Source organism: Halyomorpha halys, unplaced genomic scaffold (assembly GCF_000696795.3).
Source record: "Halyomorpha halys isolate HHAL.00 unplaced genomic scaffold, Hhal_1.1 Scaffold964.1, whole genome shotgun sequence".
In the NCBI taxonomy this organism is placed as follows: domain Eukaryota; kingdom Metazoa; phylum Arthropoda; class Insecta; order Hemiptera; family Pentatomidae; genus Halyomorpha; species Halyomorpha halys.
Window position 1 is genome coordinate 170,461 of NW_027115048.1, and position 25,682 is coordinate 196,142.

The 25,682-nt window shown below is 30.3% G+C and overlaps 2 protein-coding genes and 1 long non-coding RNA gene across 3 annotated transcripts in view; 2 read left to right on the forward strand and 1 right to left on the reverse strand.

The window, feature by feature from the left end:
• The window catches only part of LOC136796939 (uncharacterized), a 14,932-nt gene extending 13,448 nt beyond the window's left edge, over window positions 1-1,484 (reverse strand). The window contains exon 1 of the long non-coding RNA XR_010844733.1: window positions 1,349-1,484. This is a non-coding gene — a long non-coding RNA (uncharacterized lncRNA). The remainder of the gene's footprint in view (window positions 1-1,348) is intronic.
• Window positions 1,098-11,890, forward strand: LOC106687441 (uncharacterized). Its single transcript, XM_014431328.2, has 5 exons — window positions 1,098-1,214; window positions 2,255-2,328; window positions 6,620-6,703; window positions 6,945-7,044; window positions 11,700-11,890. Exons 1-5 carry the CDS (start codon window positions 1,184-1,186, stop codon window positions 11,855-11,857), a joined length of 447 nt encoding a protein of 148 aa, XP_014286814.1. The 5' UTR covers window positions 1,098-1,183; the 3' UTR covers window positions 11,858-11,890.
• A 4,550-nt stretch (window positions 11,891-16,440) lies between these two features.
• On the forward strand, window positions 16,441-24,555 carry LOC106687445 (solute carrier family 35 member E1 homolog). Its single transcript, XM_014431331.3, has 6 exons — window positions 16,441-16,799; window positions 17,148-17,218; window positions 20,197-20,334; window positions 21,160-21,285; window positions 21,846-22,079; window positions 23,940-24,555. Exons 1-6 carry the CDS (start codon window positions 16,475-16,477, stop codon window positions 24,045-24,047), a joined length of 1,002 nt encoding a protein of 333 aa, XP_014286817.1. The 5' UTR covers window positions 16,441-16,474; the 3' UTR covers window positions 24,048-24,555.
• Window positions 24,556-25,682: the final 1,127 nt, after the last annotated feature.

Below are 25,682 nucleotides of genomic sequence, written 5' to 3' on the forward strand. Positions count from 1 at the left end.
CCCTCTTGAATTTCCCCCTAGAGGGAAAAATTCTTTGTTGAATGGGCGGGTAGTTCATTTTTAAAAGATTCGGTACAGTCCAGTCAAGAAGTAATAACCATTCAGAGATTCAGGGTACTTTTTGAACGTAGAAAATTTTTTTTGTTTAACACATTCCGAACATCAAATAGATACATTAAATATTGAAAAATGAATGAGATTATAAATTTAAAAAATTCTTGATTTTCTTATAATATCCAGAAACAGGATAGTAAATTATTAAAAATGAACTTAGATAAAATATATTTTTGTTTTATCAAAACATCGATATTTCATGTGATAAAACTTTTAAACTAGTACATTAAAAAACACATGGTTTTAGTTTAAGTGTTGTTTATACTCAATATAGTCATGGTCGCTTGATCTCTTCAAAGTTTTTCCCGAAATGAATTAATGCCTTAATACAGAATCCCCACAAGAGTGGTAGTGTGCTGAGGAAGAAGGCCAGGTACTGTTACAATATTCTGTGTACAAGAGGCTTATCGATATTGCAATACTTTACTATCTTATCATAACTTCATCCACATTTTGCCTCCCTGAATCCTTCCATAAAAATATATCGTAACTAGAACACTGTCAGCTGCCTACACCATTAATGGGCAAAAAGTAATTCCAATTCCAATCAAAATTACTTCCCAATTACTGTAATTTGAAACTGTTGAAATTAACTCACAATATCGATATTAAATTTCAACTACTTAATGAACCACTCAAATTGTGATATTGATTCGAAATAACTATTAAATAAATAGTTAAACTAAAGTAATCACTTGCCGTGTACGGGGGCCTCGGGTTTTCTAAGCCCGACAAGGACATACCCGTACACATTTATATTTAATTTATTCATGTATTTATATCTATATATTTATATAGATATGTATTTATGTTATTTATTTGTATTATGTATCTCTATAGGTTCCTGATGAGAACCGACCGAAAATGATGCAATATATTTATCTCATGCACTAGATACCATAGACCCCCTTGCTATAGTATGCTAGATGTGAATATTTATAATTAATCATTGGAGTTTTTCACCAACGGTACCAAATTACAATGCTATTATTATGAGGTGACATGCCGATAATCTTAATTATAAAGTAAAATCTTGGTCACATTATTTTATATTTACAATCATATATACATGCGCAAGAACAATATTATGAGAGATCATGGTAAATCTATTTCCTTAAACTTTAATTATTATATCATGGATTGAGAAGTACCAGTTGGGATCTTTGTTATTTATATTGACTCTAAGTTTACCAATTCTATACTTACCATTCAAAATAGAACTGAAAGGTCTTACTTGTCTTGGTGCGTCGGTCAGCTTGGCAGTAGTCGCGGAGCGTGTCCATGTTCCGCGTCACTCCGCAGCTTGGCGGCGGGCCTCCGTCGACTCCCTGCAATGTGTTCTGACTTCCTCCTCCTCTCTCAAACTGATCTTCAATCCTGTCTCCCTCAAACTGCTCTCTTCTTCGTCTCTCTCCAAATCGCTCCCTCCTTCCTCCATCACCCTCTTTTTACTCTTTTTCTCCCCTCTTCTTCTCATTCCTCCCGACTTCCGAACTTCGTTTTATCGTTAGTCCATTTAGGCTCCCATTCTCTTTTACTTATCGTCAAGCAAGGGTGGGCAGATCATTGGCCTTTCGGTCCTTATGAGCGGCAACTCTATTGATCCTGACCAGAGGCAGCTTTCCTCTTTGACAGAGGTCATCGCCTTTGGCCAGGGATTTTATTGTGTCCAGGTGTGTAAGGTGAGATAAGGGCTACCCAGGTACTTGATCCGCAGTCAACAGTCACGGGGATGGTTACCTCCTTGGTCCCAGCTTTTGTCTATGTGTATAAATATCACTTCATTCACAATATCAAATCTGTACTTTCAGTTTGATACGAATTTTCGTTTTTGAACTTGGCTGTTTACACACACACCATTTTATGGGACTAGATTATTTGTATATTATTTCAGCAGACTTATATTTACATCGAAAACTCGAATTTGAAATTTTGCACGATATGCTTATATTTCCTCAATATATAAGGGCCATAATAAGTAAGTGAAGTTAAAAACTTAAAATACTACAATTTTTAGTCATTCATATATTGCAGAATGTAAAATAGAACAACTATTATTTATTTTCTTCTATATTACTTTAGTGTCAACACTGGCATTTTAAGATTTATTGCTCATAAGAAGTAATAATGTTAATTACAGGGTCGATATTGAAAGGAGGCGCCACTACGTGGAATAATTTCTCAGGCATTGTTTCATTTCTGAAAATTTTAAAGGTAAAATTAATCACTCACAATTTGTTTAATTAAAAAGCTAATGATAATTCATGAACAAAAAAATGATTACGGACTAATAATGAATGGACTGAATTGGGATTTGACTGATGAATAAGAGGACAGTATGGATTAATTTAAATAAAGGAACACTTTATTTTATATTTATGCTCTGACCATACTATTAAATCTATGTACACTAAATTAAAATTAACTTGATACAAAAAGAAAGTAATTAATTTTTTGTTTTGTTTCTATTCTAATAATTTGATGAAATTTTCTGATTGAACAAATAAATCCGGATTGATCTCAACGAATAATGCCAGTTTGGTTCACGTTGATTGGATGCTGGACTTACTTGACTGGTGATTTCTTATTCTATCAGTTTTCCTTCTTGAATCATTTCCACATCTGCCTCAGTTATTCCCCTTTTTCCTGCTTCATTGAACCTAACTTTTTTTTTTTCTATTTTTTCCGAACCCTCTAAAACAGAAATAAAAAGTGAATTAGTAAGTGCATTACTGTGAAAAAAAGAAAAGTAATTCGTGTTGTGTCTAAACTTTTACTACCTTTGGTATTTTAAGGTTACCTGTTATATTTAATTTTACATATGAGCTATCCATTCAAGGAGCTATTTTGAGTCCGGAGGTGAGGGGCCTCCTCGTGTTGTATTGAACCTAACTTTACTCATTCATTCTTTTTATATTACTGGTACTGGTACTGGTATTAAGTGGGGGAACAAGACCGGCAAGTGGGCCTAGTGGTCCTTATGCCAACCCCTGACGGCTACCTGGGTTGCCGCCGCGTACTAACCAAGGTGGGAGTGTTTCATTCATTCATTCTTCGGGACCGCCAAAAATGAATGTTTAACTGCCCACGTGGGAATCCAACCCACAACGTTCCGAACCGAGCGCACTGGTATCTGCGCCCCAACCCGCACGTCCCTTCTTTTTATACTAACAAATTAATGAAATAAAAAATGGTTGTTTTTCAACTACAGTACTGGAATATGTCTAACTATGTAGTCCTTATAGGAAGAAGTGTAATGGAGAGAGTTTGCTAGCAAGGCGGGCCTTATGGTCCTCAGGAGCGTGGTGGAGGAATAGAGGAAGAGTACGAGCCAATCACTGGCTGCCTTCTGTTTCAGTTTAGATTACAATGGCGGACATTCCTACTAAATTCAAGATAAAACTACTTTACCTAGGCGTGCCCTTTTTGGCTTCATTTTTGGCTAGAAGGAGAGTAGGGGTTATAGCACTCCCCTGATGCAGTCTACTGGGCCAAGGCAGATCCTCACTTGTTTGAAGTGATAACTAAATTATTGAACCATTTTTAATTATTACTCAAGGTTATAGGAAATTTTATTTTTAATCAAATTGTGTTATTTTGTTTATTTAATCCAGTCGATCACTTTTAATCTTATTCCAACGTCTTTCAATTCAGCCTGCTCTAAAATTCACTGACACTAATTTCATTTCCTGACTATAAGATAGATTATTCAGTGAACAACTTATTCAGAAAGTAAGATTGCATAGGTTATATTTCTTGGACTCCATAGACGTCATATGATATTATCAGGGAGAGATCTCTCACGAATTCGTGACTTCCATCTCAGAAGCCATTTAACGTCGACTTGTGTGTATATAAACAACCTAAGTGATACTAAAATTTGCAAAGTTAAGTGATTAACTGACAGCGCGTCCGCAATTGTAGAGCTCTCAAATAAATGTAGTATGAGAGCCCGCTGGAAAAAAAAAAAAAAAAAAAAGAAAAGAAAGTCAGTTCTTTCATCCTAATTTTTGACTAGTCAAAATTGTTTGAAAAAGGATAGAAGCCTTACGATTTTTAATTTGTGCTTATACTTTAGGTGATACCAATAAGAGTCGGTTTTAACATCAAATTTTTTTTTTTTATCACCCAATATTATATATTATTCTTTATATTATATTGCCTGCAGGGTGATTAGAACAATGAGATTTGATTTTTTTCCCCAGTGTAGTTAGTATTGGTTTATTCCATACTGCCAAAAATTAATTATTTATATTCTATTTATTACTGTTATTATTTACTACAGCAAGGCCACTTAGTGTCTGTTACGATGGCTAATTAAGCCTGACTTCTTTTTTAACAATCAATAAAGTGGGGGTTTAGTGTCACGTCCAACTATTTACGATGTTATAATTATTGGATTATTAAAAAGAGTTCATTAATAAATAATAATTTAGCTGAAAAATATTAGTAAGAAATATGTAATTGAAAAATGAATGAAACAAAAATAATATCGAAAACTAATATTTATAGAATTAGTAAAATAAATATCTGACTTTTGCAATAAATGAATAATCTGAGAAAATGATAAATAAATAAATACAGATCTCATAACGGAATGCCTTGCATTAGTCAAAGCATATATTTTTCATTCATTGCACTTCATTGCAACTTTACTACTGGGAAATAGAAATGGAATTTTGTTAATTCTTATTGATAAATTCATCCATTACTTCCAGTTTTCGTTCAAGCTAAAAATTACTAATTTGTTTTCGTTTCGTATGTGAAGCTGCACTAAGTACCCTACAGTTAGTTTTAGTTAAAATAAATAGAAAATTTTCTTTATCACCACCAAGCCATCAAGTTATGCATGCTTTTGTTATTCAAACCCTAATAGTATAAGAGTACAAGAGACCAAGAGGAGAAAAAAGGCAGTTATCTCACCTCAATTTTTGATTACTTTCATGAAAAATATATGTAATTACTAGTCAAAATTGATGAGTCTGCCAAGGATAGGTAAGGGGAATAAAAAATGGTGGCTGTTTAAAAGCGATAAAAAAAATTAATTTTTCATTCGGAGCTCTATATCTTAAAAAGTAGGAAAAACACAAGAAAACCTAAGAGAACGTCATTTAAAGATGAGCAAATTTGCTAAAATAGGAGCCCTAAAAGAGTTATTTACGTTAAATAGTTTTTCATAAAAATGTTGTAAGGGACGCATTAAAAGATCAGTAGTTAGTGAATTCATTTTGAAAAATCTATATCTCCAAAACTATTTGACATCTGTACGTCTATTAGCACTAATAAAGCTAGTTTACTGAGCTATAAAGTAGTTTATTATGTTTATCTTCGTAGGAGTAATAGTTTTAATAAAATTTGCTAATATAAATTGATTTATAGTTGTTCCGACAAATTTATATTTGCTAAATTTATATTCATATGTGAATATCATAAAAACTACTACTCTTACGAAGATAAGTGTCATAAACCACTTTATAGTAAGTTAAATTAACTTTATTTTGAATGTTGGCAGACATATGTGTGTCTTATGGATTTAGAGATATATTTTTTTAAAAATCCAATATTTTATAAGAACAACTACAAATTAACATTTTGTAAGTTTATTTTGTCAAATATCATAAAAACTACTAGTCCTACTAAGATAAACATTATTAACTATTTTATAGTAAATTTAGCTAGCTAAATTTCTTTCATTTGAGCGCTGGCAGTCATCTGTACGTCAAATGGTTTCTGAAATGAAGTTTTTCATAAATAAAGTTTATTGTTCGAACAACTATAAACCAATTTATTTTAGCAAATATCGATAAAACTACTATTTCTACGAAGGTAAAGGTCATAAACTTCTGTATAGTCAATTATACTGGCTTTAATTTGAGTGCTAATAGACATATGTACGTCACATTGTTCCTGAGATATAGATTTTTCAAAATAAGTTAACTAACTACTAATCTTTCACTAGGTTTTTAAGAAATTTTGCTTTTTAAAAACCTATATCTCGAGAACTATTGGACGTAAATAGCTCTTTTAAGGCTAATATTTCAGCAAATTTACTCTTCTTTAAATAATGTGCTCTTAGGTTTTCTAGTGTTGTTGGTAGTTTTTAAGATATAGAGCTCCGAATGAAAAATTAATGTTTTTTTTAAGATTTTGACCTACCTATACTTGGCAGACTCATCAGTTTTGACTAGTAATTATACCTAGTTTTCATTAAAGTAGTCAAAAATTAGGGTGAGATAACTGCATTTTTTCCTTCCCAGCTCTTGTACTATAAAGTTTAATATGAAGATATAATACTTCAGACATGGCACCCATCGGTTCGGCTCACTCTCTATTATATACTGTTTTTAGTTTTGAAAAGCTGCCGCTTTCCCTGACTTATCGTTTATTATCAGAAATATTATAATACCATATAATATATAGAATAATGATTGTATTAAAATTAAATAATACGATTCATATTGAACACAATCCATAATTAGAACTATAATTATAATTAATGTTTTAGGAAACCCTCAAAATGTTGAGCATGAACGAAAGTAGGAAAAGAGACAAGCGAGACACAATGATGACCTTCATCATTTTGAAATTGGTAATGAGTCTCAGCAATTATACACACTTATTATTTATTTTTTGTTTCACCACTGTCGAATGTAAGGAAGCTTTGTATTCATAGTAGAAGTGAAAACAAAGTGAAATAATACTAATTGGAAAAAACAAAGCATTAAAGTTAGAATAAGTGTAAAAATTATAATATAATCAGTCTATCCTACAAAGATTTTATTTAATTTCTCGAAAATTAGTATTTAATTACCATCATTTATTATTTTCAGCTTTACGATTCAATTAACAAAGAAGAGATTAGGCAGAGAGCAGAAGAGTTTCTGATATTGGGAAGGGTGAAACTGATCGACCAGGTTCTCTACGACATGGGTAATAAAATGTTTATTACATTAAACATGAAGAGCATAGGCAATAAATTCTATAAAATAATGCTTTTGTATCAATATCAATACTCATTTTGCGCTAGACACACACTAAACACAAAGAGGGGATATATCATGGGCCTATAATAGGGGTATTCATTATGTTGTGTTAAATGTTTTAAGTATAGGATTGTGAGCAGCCCTATTTACAGTCCTGTTAAATGGTAAATGCATAAGAGATCCTAGCGGATTTTTCGAGCAACATGTTTTATAACTTTTCCTTCCAAACCTTCATGTTATTTTTTACTTCTAAGTTTTGAGTAAAACAATTTATTACGAAATGTCTAAATTTAAGGAAATGTGGAAATTGTGTGAAAGTTTGGTTACTGATGATCTTGTTGATCTTCTAACTTGTGATGAAGAGAATAAAGAAGTACTAACTGACAACTGTCATCATTATTATCATTGTCATTCATTACTTTAGATTTAAAACATCCAAAACAATACTAATACACAAACTACGAGCAAGTAACCTAACACAACAACAAACAAAATTGTGACGAGTTCAGCTGGTCTGTTACATGACGTTATTCTCCATTTAGCAGACCTAGTAACAGACTCTCAACCATGTTATATGTTATATCGTTTTAACATGGTAAAGAAGGAAATATTTCTCCATTTAACATGTTAAACTAAAGATCATGAATACCCCTAATAGAGAGCCCCTAATACATCATGGGCCTATAATCGGGAGCCAGAAATAGATTTATACTTATTTCTTTTCAAACGCTTACTACGTCATTGAAAAAAATGTCATTGTACACCAAAAAGCTAAACATTGCTAATCCAATAAAAAATAGTTGCATTTCTGGCATGAATTGTATACATGTAAAATGGAATCATTTTGTTCAATGCTAAAAACGATTTATTAGGGGCGATTCTCAAATTTAATATTCAACCAAAAAATTGTCTCTAGAAATAAAAAAATCTAACTCTTCTTATATTTTCTCTTAGTACACTATCAAGCGAAACTTTGATGCAAAATTTAGTAATAATGATTTAATTTGAAATTTTTGCTGTCATTATTGACGCACAAGAAATCTACGACAACAAAGTCCCAAATAACATTACAATGTTGTAATAGACTTTAGAAAACCATTGAATGTTGAATTACTTACCAATTATTAATTTTAAGATCTCATTTCCTTAATAAAACGCAAATTAATCAAAATAAAATGCACATATTTTATAAAACCAAATACTAAGCTATGACAATAGTAATTCAAAACAAACGACCTGTCATATTTCCTTCCGGCCGATTGTCTTACAACCAACTAGAATGTATAGTTATTGTTCGAAACCATTTTATTCAAATAGAACATGAATAAATAGCCTGAACATCAAAATCATTCGTTAGTAGAAAAAATTATGAATTTTTAAATATTTTTTTTTGTTCTACCATAGCTTCTAAGCTCATATTGTCTTCTTACTTCAATTTGTTTATAATTTATTTTTAAATCTTAGTTCCCAATCAATAGAATAATATAAAAAACCTAATTTATCATTATTTTTATTCTATTTTATTAAAGTTTATGAAGTATTTAGTTATTGTTACTAAGGGCTTGTTAAAATAGGTAAATCGGTTCTTTGCTTTAATAATAGCGCAACTTACATATATAAAAATTTTTTTTTGATTTTTCTGATTCCATAGACAGCGGATTTACTGACATCGCCATAAAGATTTCCTAAAGTTATTGAAGTTGTTACACATTAACTCCAGTCCACCGTACAATCTATAAAATACCTTAAACATAAAATTAAAAAAAAATTGTTGTCAGATTCACAACTGTTCAAGCAAAGTGAAGTGTGATTTTAAAGCTAAAATCTGCATCTAAATTTGATTTTAAGATATTTTTGTCTAATTGGTTGGTATGAACTTGATCTGATCAATTTTCGTGATCGTCTCTATCTTTAATGATCATGCTATCTTTACGTAGAATATATTTTTTGTATCATTATTATACTTACTACAAGTAAAACGGTACAAACCGAAATCTCTCTGCTAACGCGCACGTGCCAAATGGGATAGCTATTTTTTATTTTTAAACAAAATAATTGGTAAGGTTTTGTGAGTTATTTCTGAAATTTGCCAAAAAACAACATTTTTTTCGTGTAAACCGTCATCTTAAAAACCTCAAAATTGTTTAGTTCTTTTCAATTTTATACGAAGAATAGTTTCGGGGATCTAATTACCCAAATTTCAGGAAAACTTTGCAACAATTTAACAATCTGAACTATCAATCAAATTTTCTCTCCAGGTTTTTGTCGAAATGAAGCACATCACTAAAAATGAGTACCAAAAATTATATTAAAATATCTACGTTAAGTTGATTTCATTGTTTTGATACCACTCTACTTAAAGAGAAATTATTTATGTACATTATGTATATTATTTACACAATTAAATTACAAAAATTAGCAAATAACAAAAGTTCAGAATATAAAATCTATGTGGCTTAGTACAGAGATATTTTCAGTAAAGTAGGAAGAGATATTGTATTAAAAATCGCAGTTCGTCTGAGATTCTAAGTGATGATATATAAATTTTTATTAAATTTCTGTTGGGAAACAATCTGGCGAAATAGAAGAGACAAGGAATTATCTTTAAATTATAAGCTAGGAAAAAGTAAATTTAAGAAAACTAACAAAACACTGCATGTCAACTAATTTAACTGTTTATTGTTGATTTGCTATTTGTATAAGATTTCTGACCTTGAATAGACAAGTTACAATATTTGCAATAATTAGCTGAGTAATGAGGTTTGTTACGTTCCGCTCAAATACAGACTCATCATTAATCCAAGGATTCTACGACGCACAACGCATATTTCTAAATTCTAAACATTATTTATACAAGTGAACTTAAATGAAATATCGTGTTTATGAAAATTATGAAATGATATCACTCAATCACTGTTTTGAGAGGCGTTGAAAATACAGCAGATAAATCCCGAATCATTTTCAAATTGGTAATATTTTACGACCTGACATCAAAAATGCAAAATCAAAAAGAATTATAAATGAAATAAAGCTTACCCACATTGAGGACATGGTGTTATTTGCTAATTTTTGTGATTTAATTGCGAAATCTCCGTCGTAAACCTCAGCCCTCCTGTCCTACAGTATCCTTTCGAAATACTCCACTAACGCCTGTTGAACAGATTCGATGCTTAGGACTCCATCTTGACAAGAGACATACTGGGAATCTACACACAAGACTGAAACGACAAGAAACTGCTCGTAGATTCCGATTGCTACAACACTTACTTGACAAACGCTCTAAACTTCCCATTCACTACAAAAAATTAGTATACACTACGATAATCAGACCAATTTGGACATACGGAATTGAGCTCTGGGGCTCCACCAAACCATCAAATTCCTCCCGTATCCAATCCTTACAATCCAAAATCCTACGTAAAATCCTTGATGCTCCTTATTACGTTACAAATAAACTCATTCACAAAGACCTTAACATCTCATTCGTTGCAGATTTGACCCAAAACAGATATGCGTCTTTCCATTCCAAACTCCTTAACCATCCTAACCCATTAATTCTTAATCTTTCATCCTTAACAATTCCTGATAATCCTCCGAGGCGTCTGAAAAGAAGTCGGCCACGGGACCTTCTAATTTAAACTAATGTTTGAAGTACCATCAATGGGTGGTCCCTTCCCCAGATTTTCAAGTGTATATGAAACATACAACATATTTACCTATTGTATTATTTTCTACAGTTGTAAATTACATTAAATAAATTTTAAAAAAATTGCGAAATAATGTCTCTTTGAGTAGAGTGGTATCAAAACAATAAAATCAACTTAACGTGGGTATTTTAATATAATTTTTTTGTACTCATTTTTAGTGATGTGCTCCATTTTGACAAAAACCTGCATAGAAAATCTGATCAATTGTTCAGATTTTTCAATTGTTGCAAACTTTTGCTGAAATTTGGAGAATTAGATTCCCGTAACTATTCTTCTTATAAAATAGAAAAGAATTAAACAATTTTGACAGTTTTCACGAAAAAAAAAAAAATTGGCAAAATTTCGGAAATAACTCACAAAATCTCATTGACGGCACGCGCCCGTTAGCTGAGAGTTTCGGTTTGTTCCCTTTTCCCACTATCGCGGGAAATACCTGGTCAAACTAGGACTTACTGGACGAGGTGGGAATGTTAAGGTTAAGTCGTGTGTCTTGAGTCATTGATTTGAATAATAATTTATGTAATTCAATTTATTGTAAGTTTTATTACGTTATTACTCGTTTGATTTTTCATTAGACAGACAAAGTTGTAAATTTATTCATTGTCTCCATAGTTATAACTCCATAAATCAAATTTCGTGCAGAAAATTCTCAAAATGCGCAAATTTAAAGTAAACCCAAAACGAACCATTTCATGCAATATAAAAGTAATATCAACACAATCCTTTTCATGATTCGAATTTCTATCGAGATCCGGTTGATTTCGAAGCTGCAATTGTACGAAAATATGGTACTTAATAATAACGAATACAAAATATACTGTATATGATATTAAATTTGTATTATAATAATGCCCATCTGATTTGAACCATGAGTAAATGGAATAATAAATTTCAGCGAAAAACCGAAGGAGTAAAAAGGAGTGCCCTAGTACGCCGCCGGAGGAAGAGGAAGGTGTACCTCCGCCAGCAACTGGTGCTTCAGAGCACCCTCCAGCTCTGACCAAGATTCCACCCCCTCCAGGGAAGGGGACTGGCCAGAGGGTCACTGTATGAGGACTAACCACCAAATACATTCATGAGAACATCCATTATTGTTACAATTACTTAATTATAAGAGATCAAGCATGTTTACTACATCTAAAGGGTAAAAGGGCAGTGCCTATATTTATCCCGAAATAATGGTAAACAAAGTACTGATTTTCATAGACAGACGCATAATTCAAAATATTATTTTTTTTCCATTATGTTTTGAACGTGTTACAAAGACAATACCGCAGACAGGAGTGACTGGTAAGATTGTGGGGCGAACACTGTGTGAAAGAAAATCATTCCAAGCTACGGCCTTATCTTCACAATACTTCAAAATCATAACAAAATAAAAACTTTTTTTTATTGGGGCCTCTTCAAAACAAACAGGGAATAATCTGTGTATTTTGTCCTGTAATCTCACTAATATCATTTTAAGGACAGGAAGCCATGTGAAATTCTGTTTACAAAAGTATCAGTGTTTTCAACCAACAAACAACAAAACAAATTACTGAAACACACTTATTATTTATAAAAAAATATTTAAATAAAAAGAATTTATAGGTGTTTATGAGAAATTAAACTCTCCTTAAAAAATATTTATATATAAAAAAATGTATTAGGAAAAATAAAGTAATTATTTTGAAAATCATACACCAATATAAAAAAACTTCTTAGTAATGTTAATAATATTCCCTAATTTTTATTTCATTATCAGATATAACTCTTTCGTTTTTACGAAAAACAAAACTTTGTGATACATAGCCAGTTTAAGGACCCCTTCAAATAGTTTAAACAAAATTCTACTTTCTTTTAAAGAAACTTTTTTCTAGGTAGTGAAAGCATAGTGATGGTTCAATTTATAGATACCTGACTAACTTAAATAGTTTTTAATTATTGCTTTCTATTCAACAAAATCGTGAAGCTTAAAAATACTCAAAATATCAATTTTCTCCTTTTTTTTGTAGAGAATCAGACCATTTTCTTTATTGATTTTTTTTTTTTTTTTTGTATTTCGTTTGCAATCATTATTTTGTTATTTATCAACAGTTCGTTTTATAATGTTACTTATTTACTATTTCTCAATTATTATTTATGTTATTCTATTCTAGCTAGAATAAATGCATAAATTTGAAAATAGAATTTTTTTAATCATATTTACTTATTTAGACAGCATTTTGAGTAATTTTCGTTTAAAAAAAGTGCAGCATGCTCGTTCTGTTTTCGTCCCGGGCCCAACTTTGTCAACACACGGCCCTCGAACTGATCGTTTCAATTTATCAACTCTGGACTCTAAACATTTATCAAAATAAAATTTGACAAGGAAATACTTATACATACAAACGGAATTATTATTTTTTGTTATTTATATTGACCGATTTTCGATTGTTAGCTATTGAATCGAGGAATCACGAGATTTAAAGTAGGTAAAGAGCGATTGGATTCGAACTATGGTTAGTTAAGGTTTCTCAGAAATATACCAGCGAGTATCCATTGTTCAATCTGGATGCTAGAACCTTTTGTTTTGAATAACTCTTTTTTTCAGATTCTGCAGCTCCTATAACTGCGATGAGAAGATAATGCTAAAATACGAAAGAAAAAAAATAACTTTAAAATACTAACTAAGAACTAAAATACTGAACAATGGATCCTATGTTGCAAGGAGGTGAGTTCGATCACCTTAGCAGTGCCTATTCGATGAACTCCGAGCGGCCTTCCGTTGGCGCTATTCAAGAGAACAAAAGATAATCTCGCTGCAGGCGGAACAATGCCTTTACAGTTTTTCTGACTCCATTTTTAACTTCTAAATACTAGATCGAAAGATGAAACGTAATGTTCTTGACACTGAACTACTTACTAGTTCAATGGCTGGAAGGAAATTACAATACCCGGGTGTCGCATCATTTTCAAATATACGAAATCTGCAATCATATTAACACTGGTAGGATTATCTGATTCGGTGTGTTGAGAAACCTCATAATTCACTTTTATAGATGTTTAAAATTTGGCACGTTTTCATTCCATTGAGATAGACACTTGTAGCAATGTTTTGGAGGGGCGTTGTAGAGCGAGTGATGCTAGAGACGCAGTAGGCTGTTACAGGCAAGTGATACACCGAGGTGCAAAATCTCCAGAATTTTGGCCTAACTCAAGAATAGATAGGTTCATGGTTTCTTCACCGTAATAATACTCTAGCGCGTATTGCAAGTGTTCAAAGTTTGCACAGAATATTTGACCAGCACTGGAAATAAAACTGCTACAGCACCCTCTCTACAGCTCAGATCTACTTTGCGCTTTTCCCTCAGGTGAACAACACACTGAGAGGAAGGCATTTCACAATCCATGAAGACCTTTTGACGTCTTGGAACGTCGAGTGTGCTAATTGCAGAAGAAGTGTAGCAGAGTTACTTTTAAGACTGGCTTAGGAGGACAGAGAAGTGGATTTTGTGAGATGAAAATTTAAAAAAAATAAAGTCATATTGCGAAACTTTTCTATCACCCTTTGTATTTATTTGGTACTTCTAGGGGAGATACCACCAATACGGAAGTATAATTGTGTATGAAATGTCAGTCTGGGAATTCTGTATCAATACTTGTTAATTAGAGTAATTTAGCTTATAAAAGTTAGTGCGCGTCTACTTTCCTACTCAATTATTATCAACCACGAGATATACAAGGGACAAAGTAAAAAATTTTACTTTGTCACTATTTACTTTATCATTAGTTTAATGATATAAATAAACCTTCAGATAAAATCAAAAATAGAGAATATAAAAGAAATTCATATTAGCATGTAAAAATTTATGGAAGAGTAGAACCAAATTATGTGAGCTGTGTTGGTTGCCCATCGAGAGAATGTTTTGAATGTCTGATTCATATATTTACTATTATATAAAATCATTGTCAAGAAAAAAGAAATCTGGATGATAGATTGTGGTTTTTGTTTTGTTTTTTTCAATTTTCGTTTTATGGACAAGTTTAATTAGAGAGGATATTTGTTGCTTAACCTATTTAGAATAAGTACACAAAGAAAAATAAGATGATCCAATATCACAAGTTAATTATCTGTTCTTTTCAATTTTTTTTTAAACTACCTGATACAAGACTAGATATGTTATCTACAATGTATTTATATAACTCATTTTAGATGACTTTTCCAAGTATAAAAAAAACAAAACAATGTCAGTCGTCTGTCATACAAAAACCGGATAGTAACAAAAATAATAAGCACTGTAACGATTTTATAAGAAAATAAGCTTTATTGCTACAATTTAAATAATAAATTTTGAATTGACTAAGCATTGATTTTCTCAATAGGAGGTAAAGGAGACTTGATCTGCACGACCTTCACCCTTACCAAGCCGTATAATTATCAAGGTCGAGCAATTCACCATTGATGAAAAAAAACTAAGAAAAGAGTATGCTTTATTCTAAAAAGTTGCAGTGTGGTTTTTATATTTAATTAACATTTAAAACATTTCAAACTATGGAAACAATAATTTATTTCTTTTAAAAAGTTATTGCTGATTGCATTTTAAGGACATGTAGTATTTATTCATTTCAGTTCCTCACCAATTTCCCAGCTAAGTAGAGTTGAATTTTTTATTTGTCAGGTTTTCATTTTTTTGTTAATGAGATGACGTGGAATCACTTTAAGTGTAATAAGTGCTGAGGTGAAATCTTTTCAAGTGTATCCTAGATGATTTTTTAATGTAAAATAAAAACATATTTTTTTTATTTTAGAGAGCGATTTTATTTTCATGAAAAATTTATAATATATGATGATATATGCCAGGTGAATTGTAAACGGTAGCAAACCGTCACAGTCACATCCTTACTAAAACAAATATAAGATAGCTCAGAGGTGACCTACCTTCTTGGTGATGATTGCGTTTTGGAACGCATTGTACAAAAGCCAAAAACAAAGTGTTAATGAAACCAAAACAACTGAGGATTGAAACAGAACTAGACCAGTTAGGAATCAGACCTGCCAATAAAAAAACTGTTGAACTCCGCTAATAACGTTGCCATTTTCAGAAAAATAAAATAAAAAAATATTCACAGAAATACCAGACAAAGTACGTCCTGTAATGTGGGTCGGCAGGATAAGGGACGATGTGAAAAAAATGGGTCTTAATTATGTATAATATCTTATGGGGCGGGTGTTAATCTTTGCTTCAATTTCTTTATTTTTAAAAAAGCATAATTCGTTTCAGTTGTTCAATTTTATAATATTAATAATGTTCAATTGCTCAATTTTTTGTTTTCAGCTCCTTGGTTATGCTTGGGTATTTTACGTGAAACTGATACGATCTTTTGATGAAATGATTTATTTATTTATTCATAACGGTTGTAATTCATATAAAAATTTCATTAATGTTTCTTGAATCAGAAGTATTAAAAAGCATTTAATTTTGTGAAATGTATCAACTCATGAATATACAGTAGAGAGACGTGTCGTCTTATTCTCAGCTAATAACAAGTGGTATTGTTTTTATACTGTAAATACAAAAAAATATAGATTACTAATTAGGTACATTACGTATAAATGAATAATGAAATTAAATAAGAACAAATGTAAAAGAGGAGGGGGAAGGTTCGACGGTCGCGAACGAGTCAGTCAGTCGGATCCGTCTTGCCAGCATGGCGGACCCGAAGCAAGTGCGAGAGGGTTTAACGGTACTTATATTGTGTTTACTATGGTACGTTGTGGGTTCATCCAACAATGTGATAGGGAAAATGTTACTCAACGACTTCCCGTATCCTATGACAGTGACTATGGCCCAACTGCTCTCCATAACTTTATACTCCGGGCCAGTCCTCAAGCTCTGGGGTGTCCGGAGGCAGACAGACATCGGATGGAACTACTACATGAAGATCCTGGTCCCCTTGGCTATCGGTAAGGTGATGGGGTCAGTGTTCACCCATGTCAGCCTCTGGAAAGTACCAGTCTCCTATACTCATACCGGTAAGGCTTCCATATTGTTCAAAGTCCTTCATCTGATACGGTCCTTGTAAGAAAATTAGTGTATTATATTCCTCCTGCGAGCATTTCAGTCAACAACTGGTTTAAATAGGTATTCGCAAAATCGCCAATACATAAACTGTTACAGTTGAAAGTGAAAGCGATTGCGTAAGTTAAAAGTTCCATTACTCAAACGTAATCTACTTTTTGAACCTAGACATTGCAGATATTCCCTTCAAGCATAAACCTTATCCTTGGATTATTTATAAACAATAATTGTAAGCTTTGCTAACATCTGAAGACTGTAGCCTTCCTTGGTTGACTGATAAGGTTATCTCTTTCTGTTTACAGTTAAGGCTACCATGCCCCTATTTACAGTCGTCCTTTCAAGGTTAATTTTAAAAGAAAAACAAACAATTAAGGTGAGTAACATTTCTTATTTTACTAACAAAAAAAAGAAAAAAATCAAAATATAAGATTTCTTATTCTAAATCCCACAATTGTCATAACTTCATTACTAATTGAGAATTATTCTGTGGAAAGTTAATAAACTACTCTATTTTAATTTAAAGTTATTATTTTTTTATATAATTTTCCAAAAGTGGATATATTAACTTTTGATGTAATACTCCTAAATTTCATATGTATGATAATAATATATGATTTTTTCTATGTCAAATATAGAACAGCCACTTAGGACTTTGTTTTCCTACAGTAATTCTTATTTATCTCAAAATCAATTTTGATTCAGTTGAGGCTGCTTATGTATGTATAATAATTTATATGAGAGACTCACTAAGATTTTATAAATTAAAGACATGATTTTAATTTATGAACATTGTTTTAAAATTTGTCTTTTTACAGTATATTATTATTTTAAGCCTGCAGGAAAAATGATCCAAAGTAAATTTTTAAGCTTATATTGTTCTTAATTTTTTTCCCATATTATGAACAATTTAACAATACATTCGAGGTACTTAGCAGCTGAGTAGTAATAGATAATTATTAGGGCAATGGAAATCTTATCTCTCACAATAGAAAGTCATTACTATAGACGATTTCATTAATTAATATTGGACTAACCCAAGTTTTGAAGAACTTTTTTTTAAAACTTAATAGATTTAAATATAAAATCGTAGACAACCGATTTCTAAATCATGAAGTAAATTTTCTCTGATGAGTCTTAATCAGATAAAGGTTTTGAAATTTTGACACAAAATAGTACAAATAAATGGAGATTGAATAACCTCAATTCCATTTTCATTACTGAAGAATGGTTAGTATTGAAGGTGTTCAAGAAATAACAGTATGTCAACAGACTCTTTATCTGCAATTAAAAGATAGCAAAATTTAAATACCACCTCAAAAAATTTAGATAATTAGCATGAAACAAGAAAAAATGGTAGGTGAATAACACTGTTTTGGATTTCTTTACGCAGGCATAAGAGGCAATGAATGAGTTGTTGATAGAGCTGAAGGTGCAGCTAAAGTTTATAAGATGCCCTTTTTTAACATTCATGCTATTGAATGAATAAACAAATGAGATAATAACTAAGGTGAAAACTAATTGTAATGAAGAGTGGGAAAGATTTCCACTTGCCTTCATCTGATCAAAGCCCACAATTATGTTTTGTTGCCTCAGAAAAGCACATCTGCTTTAGAATTATATCAACCAACATGCCAAACCTGTGACAACCCAAAACTATCTGGACTTTATTACATGTCACAAATATATATCAAAAAGATATGATGAAAAGCATTGATAATGTGCCCTAATATCTAAAGATGACGAACTTTAATTCTTCCAATTTAGGATAAAGTAGTTGCTAAAGGCCATAGCAGTTAAAGCTATGTTAAAAAAAAAAAAAATCAATATACTATTTCCTACTTCTTTAAAATTAAAATCTTAACAGTTCTAAGAATTTATTGTGAGAATATTTATTATTTTTAAAGTTGTTAAATGTGTTATACGAGGAGAGTATGGCTGGGGTTGCAGTCAAAATAGAACTCAAATAAGTTGATGTAACTCATTTAATCGTGCCAACGTTTTGGCTAGAATTTCTAGCCTTCGTCAGGGCTAAGAACAGAACAAGAAAATAACCAATGAATATAGAAAATATAAACAGAATGACATAAAATGAATAATTTTACAGAATGGAATTAATAAAATGAAGTGATGAGAGAATTGGAAAATAAAATCTATACATAGGTATTACCTAATAGAATAAGTAAGTAAAATAACATAATTAAGGAAATAAAATAAAAATGAAGTTATATAATGCAAAGAAATATGAATATATTAGTTATTAATAATTAAAAAATTAAAATATGGAAAGAAAAATAAAATTGAGAGAAAGAAAATATATGTAACCACAATAATTGATAAAGAGGAAAAATATAAGTAAAGTTTAACAAAAGAAATGAATAGAAAACAAAATATTTTTTTAAAACAACTATAATAATATATGGTGAACTTAACTAATAATGTAGGTAAGGAAAATAGAGAAAAGAAGGGGTGGTAAAATAAAGATAGGGAAAAAAAGAGAATAAAACGAACCTGTTAGCTTGAAATCTAACTGCCAAGTGATATTTTGTGCCGAGAAATTAAAAAATACACTACAAGAATGACTAAGTGTTTTTAAGAGGGAACGTTATGAGTGGGTAAAAAATAAAAAGTAAAAAGTAGAAAATATTTAGAGGAAGAAGGCGTGTGGGAGGATGACGACATATGGTTTTTTGGAAAATGTTAAAAATGTATATGTGTACTAGGATGACGAAGTACCAGAAGATGACAAAGTGTCATGAGTATTTAACAACAGTTAAAAAGAAGAAACGTATATAAGAGTTATATAATTTCCTTACTCACGTTATTAGTTATGTTCACCATATATTATTATTGTTGTTTTCAATATATATTTTTTCCTATTCATTTCTTTTGTTAAACTTTACTTATATTTTTCCTCTTATCAATTATTATGGTTACAGATATTTTCTTTCTCTCAATTTTATTTTTCTTTCCTTATTTTAATTTTTTAATTATTAATAACTAATATATTCATATTTCTTTGCATTATATAACTTCATTTTTATTTTATATCTTTAATTATGTTATTTTACCTACTTATTCTATTAGGTAATACCTATGTATAGATTTTATTTTCCACTTCTCTCATCACTTCATTTTATTAATTCCATTCTGTAAAATTATTCATTTTATGTCATTCTGTTTATATTTTCTATATTCATTGATTGTTATCTTGTTCTGTTCTTAGCCCTGTTCTAGCCGAAACATTGGCACGAAAAAAAATAAAAGTGAAACATTTTAATTAATGATATAATTATATTGATTTGAAAATATATGATATTATATATAATTTATTTTTCTTTCTTTGGCATTCAGGTATACATGTCCTTAGTACCGATAATTTTAGGAGTTGGCTTAGCATCTATGACAGAAATCTCATTTGACTTGCTAGGACTGTTAAGTGCACTTGCAGCTACATTGCAGCATTCTCTTCAAAACATTTTCTCAAAAAAGGTAATCTTTAATGTCATGGATTGTAAAGTTACAATTTATAAAGTAATTTAGTTGTGTAATAGATATTCTGTGTAACACTGTTATGTACCTCCTGTAATTTTACGGTTCTTATTGTTTTTGTTCATTTTTTATCATTGTTGCTTATGAATCAGTTAGATCTTGTTTTTATTGAAGCTATAGTATTGTATCATTTCTGATTAATTTTACATAATATACATTAGATACCGAGTTTTAAACAATATTAGTAATATTACTATATATGAAGCTTGTAATCTCTTTTTGTTTTTGTACAAGTACTTGTCAGTAAAAGTTGGACAGATTATTATTTATTTTATTGTAACAGAAACTATGAAATTCATTCATAGTAATTAATAAAAAAGTTTAGTTAATTTAATCAATAAACATATAAAATCTAAAAGATTTAATTATTACAAATTTGAGTTATTGATGGCTTACTTTACAGTAGTACTGAGAACATTTCTACCAACTTCAGGAAAAATACAATTAAAGGTTTCTCTCTTTTAGGTAAATTAGAACTTTTTAATTAAATTTTTGACAGAACAGATTCAGGTGTAAAATGTCTAAACATGTTTAGTTGAATTGTAATTTTCCTAAAACAAAGAACCTTTAATTGTATTTTTTCCCAAAGTTAGTGGAAAGATACTAAGCACTACTGTTTGGTAAGCCATTGTTATAGAGAAATAACTGAATTAATTATGATTTGTTGTGTTTTTTTATCCATTAATCCACGATCAAAGCTTATAATTAGCATCATTTTCACTCTTTTATTTCATAAATAATGTTTCTTTGTTATTAATTTTTTAGGTTCTTCACGATATTGGTCTTCATCATTTACGACTGTTACATTTGTTGGGAAGATTGTCCATGATGATCTTTCTTCCTTTTTGGTGTTGGTTTGATCTCACCAGTGTTATCCATGAATCAAAGATAGTATGTATTTTTTTTTTACTTAATGCAAAAAATGCTGTTTTAAATTTTGTTCATGTAAAATTCAATTTTCAATTATCACAAATAAGTTTAATTAGTATTTGTATTTCCCCCTCTAATATACCAAAATTTGAATTGGTTCATGTTTAATCAACGTTCTAAACAATCTAGAACATTTTTTTATCTTATAAGAAGAAATTCTTACTTCTGTCATTAGAGAATCAGTCTTATGCATCTTTTTTGTCAGTTTTTCAGTCAGCCTGTGTTTCATTATAAAAATTTAACATTGGATGGCATTCTGGTTATTTACCTACAATTTAATTTTCAAAGTCGATGTGGTATTTATTTTTAAAATAAAGAAAAAACATACTCTTGTAAAAGTTGAAGTCTGAATGTGTGGTATTATAAAAGGAGCATTAAATTTTTTGAATTGAAAATTATTAAAACTTATTTTAGATTCAAGTAATCATTATAAGATTTAGTTAGCTAACAAATATGAATAATTTGGTTAGAATATTTCTTTACTGTATATTGGTTATTAAATAATTCACTCATTTTTATAGTTATTCGATGGGAAGTGGTTACTGCTGATAGCTGATGGAGCCTTAAGCTGGCTGCAGAATCTCCTGGCATTTTCTGTTATGTCAATGGTCAGTCCTCTCACCTATGCTGTTGCATCGGGAACTAAGAGATTGGCAATAATCAGTGCGTCGCTTCTCATCTTGGGGAACCCTGTGTCAGCCCTGAATCTGCTTGGTATGACAGTTGCAGCTGCTGGAGTCCTAGCTTATAATAAGGTATTGAAAATGTTTCGTTTATCATCTTGTGATAAGTAATATATTTGCTTTATAGGATAATCAGTGATTGAATCCTTTATTTACAATAATAGGATTACTTATATAACAAACGTTTATATTATTTCTTCTCACTATTTGTTAAAAAAAACTAAGATTTGAATGTTTGATTTAAATTTTACCATCAGCCTGTTTTTACTTTCTGTTTGTTCTGTACATCAAATTATCTTATTCTTCTTGATTTTGGATATTATTCAAATGATAATGAGCTGTTCAAGCCATGATTATCACATTAAGAATAATTATTTTTCACGAGGAAGGATAATCTACGTCTTATATCGATAATCACCTTAGTTTTTATTTTTCTGCAATTCTATTGCCCAAAAAAGATACATAAAGACCAGAAATCATTCAAGACTATCAAATTCAGACCATCCACAATTTACTGTTTGATATGTGCTATTGATATATCGATATTGATAGTGATTGATATTGATAACTGTTTTATTAAAATGCAAGTACTTAAAAACACTTGTTAATATTTGAGGGATAGCTATCTCTCTGAATCAACCATTAAAATAAGATAGAGATTCATACTTTAGTTCAAGAAGACTTGTGAAAGCCACCTTTTTTCCAGCAATCGTCGTAAACAGAGACTAAGATTTACAAGAAAACACCAATCTTGAATTATCTTTGAACTAAGGTAATTTTCAATACACTAAGATTCTCATTCTTTGTGAAAATAAATATTCGTATGTAATAATATTGGCTTAAATGACTTATTATCACTTGAATAAACCTCAAAATTAAGAGGAATTGGAAAAAGGCTGAATGTGGAATTGGAAATCAATCATGAAACATTCAAACTTTGGTTTTTTAACAAATAGTTAATAGAAATAACATAACTATTCCCTAATGTTTGTTATATAACCAATCCTATTTCTTTAAACAAATTAAAACAATTTTTTTTTTAACTCAAAGAATCTTAAGATTTATATGGTGTTGCAAAGTCTTTGCTAGAGAGTTTTCCTCTCAAATTTCTCTTTTCTTAATCGTGGGGTCTTCCATATTTTGGTGTGTTTTCTGAAATAAGCTTGTTTTAAGAACTAGCCCTCGACAATAATAGGATCAATCCTGGTTACTAGTTTAAATTCTGCCTGGCCCTCTCTTTTAAACTTAATAAAAACAAATATTTATGTTTTTTTCTTCTATAAAGTGAGTCCGAACTTATTCCTATTTAAAATATATTTTTGAATTGATCGATTTTACCAGTGATGGCAAAAATAAAAAATTATAAATTGTTAAAAAAGATAAACTATCTGGTATTGATGTTACTGTAGGAGTAGAATTACAATTTAATAATGTTTATTTTAAGATTAGTTCAAGATAACATTCCAGATGGTTACAAAAGTAAATATGGGTTGCTTTGTTGAAATGTATGGTCATGTACTTGTTTAAATAAATTTGAAATATATGATTTTTAATAGTGGCATTTGGTGTATAAGTAAATCACAAACAAATTAGAATTTATAGTAATATTACCAATATTTCATACTAGAACATCCATTAGCAAAACATTGATGCCTGGCATTCCTTCTGGTCTGGCTCCCATCAACCATTTTATCTTCATTTCATCCCCCATTCTATTTACATGGCCAAACCATTTCAGTTGAAGCTGTTCCACAATCTCTCCAACTTGTGAGATCCTGAGGTTCTCCCAGAAATATAACACCCAATGTTTTTTTTTCTTATTTAGTATAAATTAACCTTTAAAAGTCAATGGTTATCTACAAAGAAAATGTTGCTGTATTTCTTAGATACTACTAAACTAAACATATACATTCTATTATTCATTTGTTTTAGGCGAAATATGATGCTCGAATGGAAGAAAAATCTCATCTGCAAAATATATCTGTGATGCCGTCTGTAAATGGAAGTATCAACCATTCAAAGATATCAATGTATGTTTAATTTATAGAATTTGTAGTTAATTTACGAGAGTATTTTACCTGTGATGCAATTGAGGGTTAAAAAGGGATATGAATTTTTGGTGAACTTAATAAAGAAAGACTGACCATGGCAATTTAATTCATGGTTTTCATCTACGAGCTACGAAAAATTGTAGCATTATTTATTTTGTTGCTAGATTACATTTGTATATTGTATGGGTTATATTTCTATTAGTCCTGACAGGCAATGGACTTTGTTTTGTTTTTATTTGATTGTTAAACAATCTTTAATTTTAATTAATATGTTGGTTATTAACCACAAAATTCATAGCTCCAATATTATTATCACTTTTGGGAGCAAATTTTAAAGGAAATTTTTAAAGAATTATTTAATTAATAGTGTAAGATATATAATTTATTCCTATTAGTACCTTAAGAGATTAAAAATTTAATGTTGAAATTATTTGCCTTTTCAAAAGGAAGATTTTCTATAAATAGATTTATATAATTTCTGTACATAGTTGTATATCTGTAAATAGCTCCTATTTTTTTTTCTACTATATGTACATTTATTATGACTATTTATTGAGTATTTAAATACTAATAATGTAATTGTAATAAGTTGTTATTAGTATAAATAATTGTTTTACCATTGTACTTATTATATTTGATGTTTATGGTATGTTGACGTACATTTTATAAATTTTGTTTAAACAAAATAAAAAAGTTGTAAAAATTGTATTACTCTGAATATCAGTATTCTGTTACTTGACTATTATCTGACATTGTTAAAAATAAACTAAAGTTATGCAAATGAACAAACCGTGGTGTATTATTTTCCAGTCATTGATATATATATATATCTATGTATATGTATATAATGATAACAAATATTTTGTTTGTTTTTTTACATCGATGTCGGTATTTTGAAAACATCGATGTTTTTAAGCCGATGTTTTCTAAACATCGTTGTTTTGACCCAATTTTTCATTTTTTTTCGAAAAGTAACTAAATGAAAACTAAAAATTTACAGTATAAATAGATTCCTATCAACAATGTGGTCGAATAAAAAAGTACCTCCAACCTTACTTATAGGGCTTAGGACGCGGGATCGTTGGAACAGACCTTATGTTATTCAAATGGATGTTCAAAAACATCGATGTTTTTTGGGTAATGTATTGTAAGTAACGATATTTTAAAACATCGATGATTTTTGTAGTCGGTATTGGATTCTTAGTTTCTAAAACCACTTCCTACTGGCCGGACTATACGTCGTCGTTGGAACAGACCTTATGTTTCCGAAATAGTTGTTCAAAAACATCGATGTATTTTGCGTTATGTATTGTAAGGAACGATATTTTAAAAACATCGATGTTTTTTCGGTAATGTATTGTAAACAACGATATTTTTAAAACATCGATGTTTATTTATTCGTTGTCGGATTCTTTGATTCAAAAAGCACTTCTTACAGGCCGTAGGACGCGGGATCGTTGACCAGACCTCATGTTTCTGAAATAGTTGTTGAAAAACATCGATGTATTTTAGGTAATGTATTGTAAGGAACGATGTATTAAAACATCGATGTTTTTTTGTAGTCGATGTCGGATTCTTTGTTTTAAAAAGCACTTCTTACAGGCCGTAGAACGCGGGATTGTTG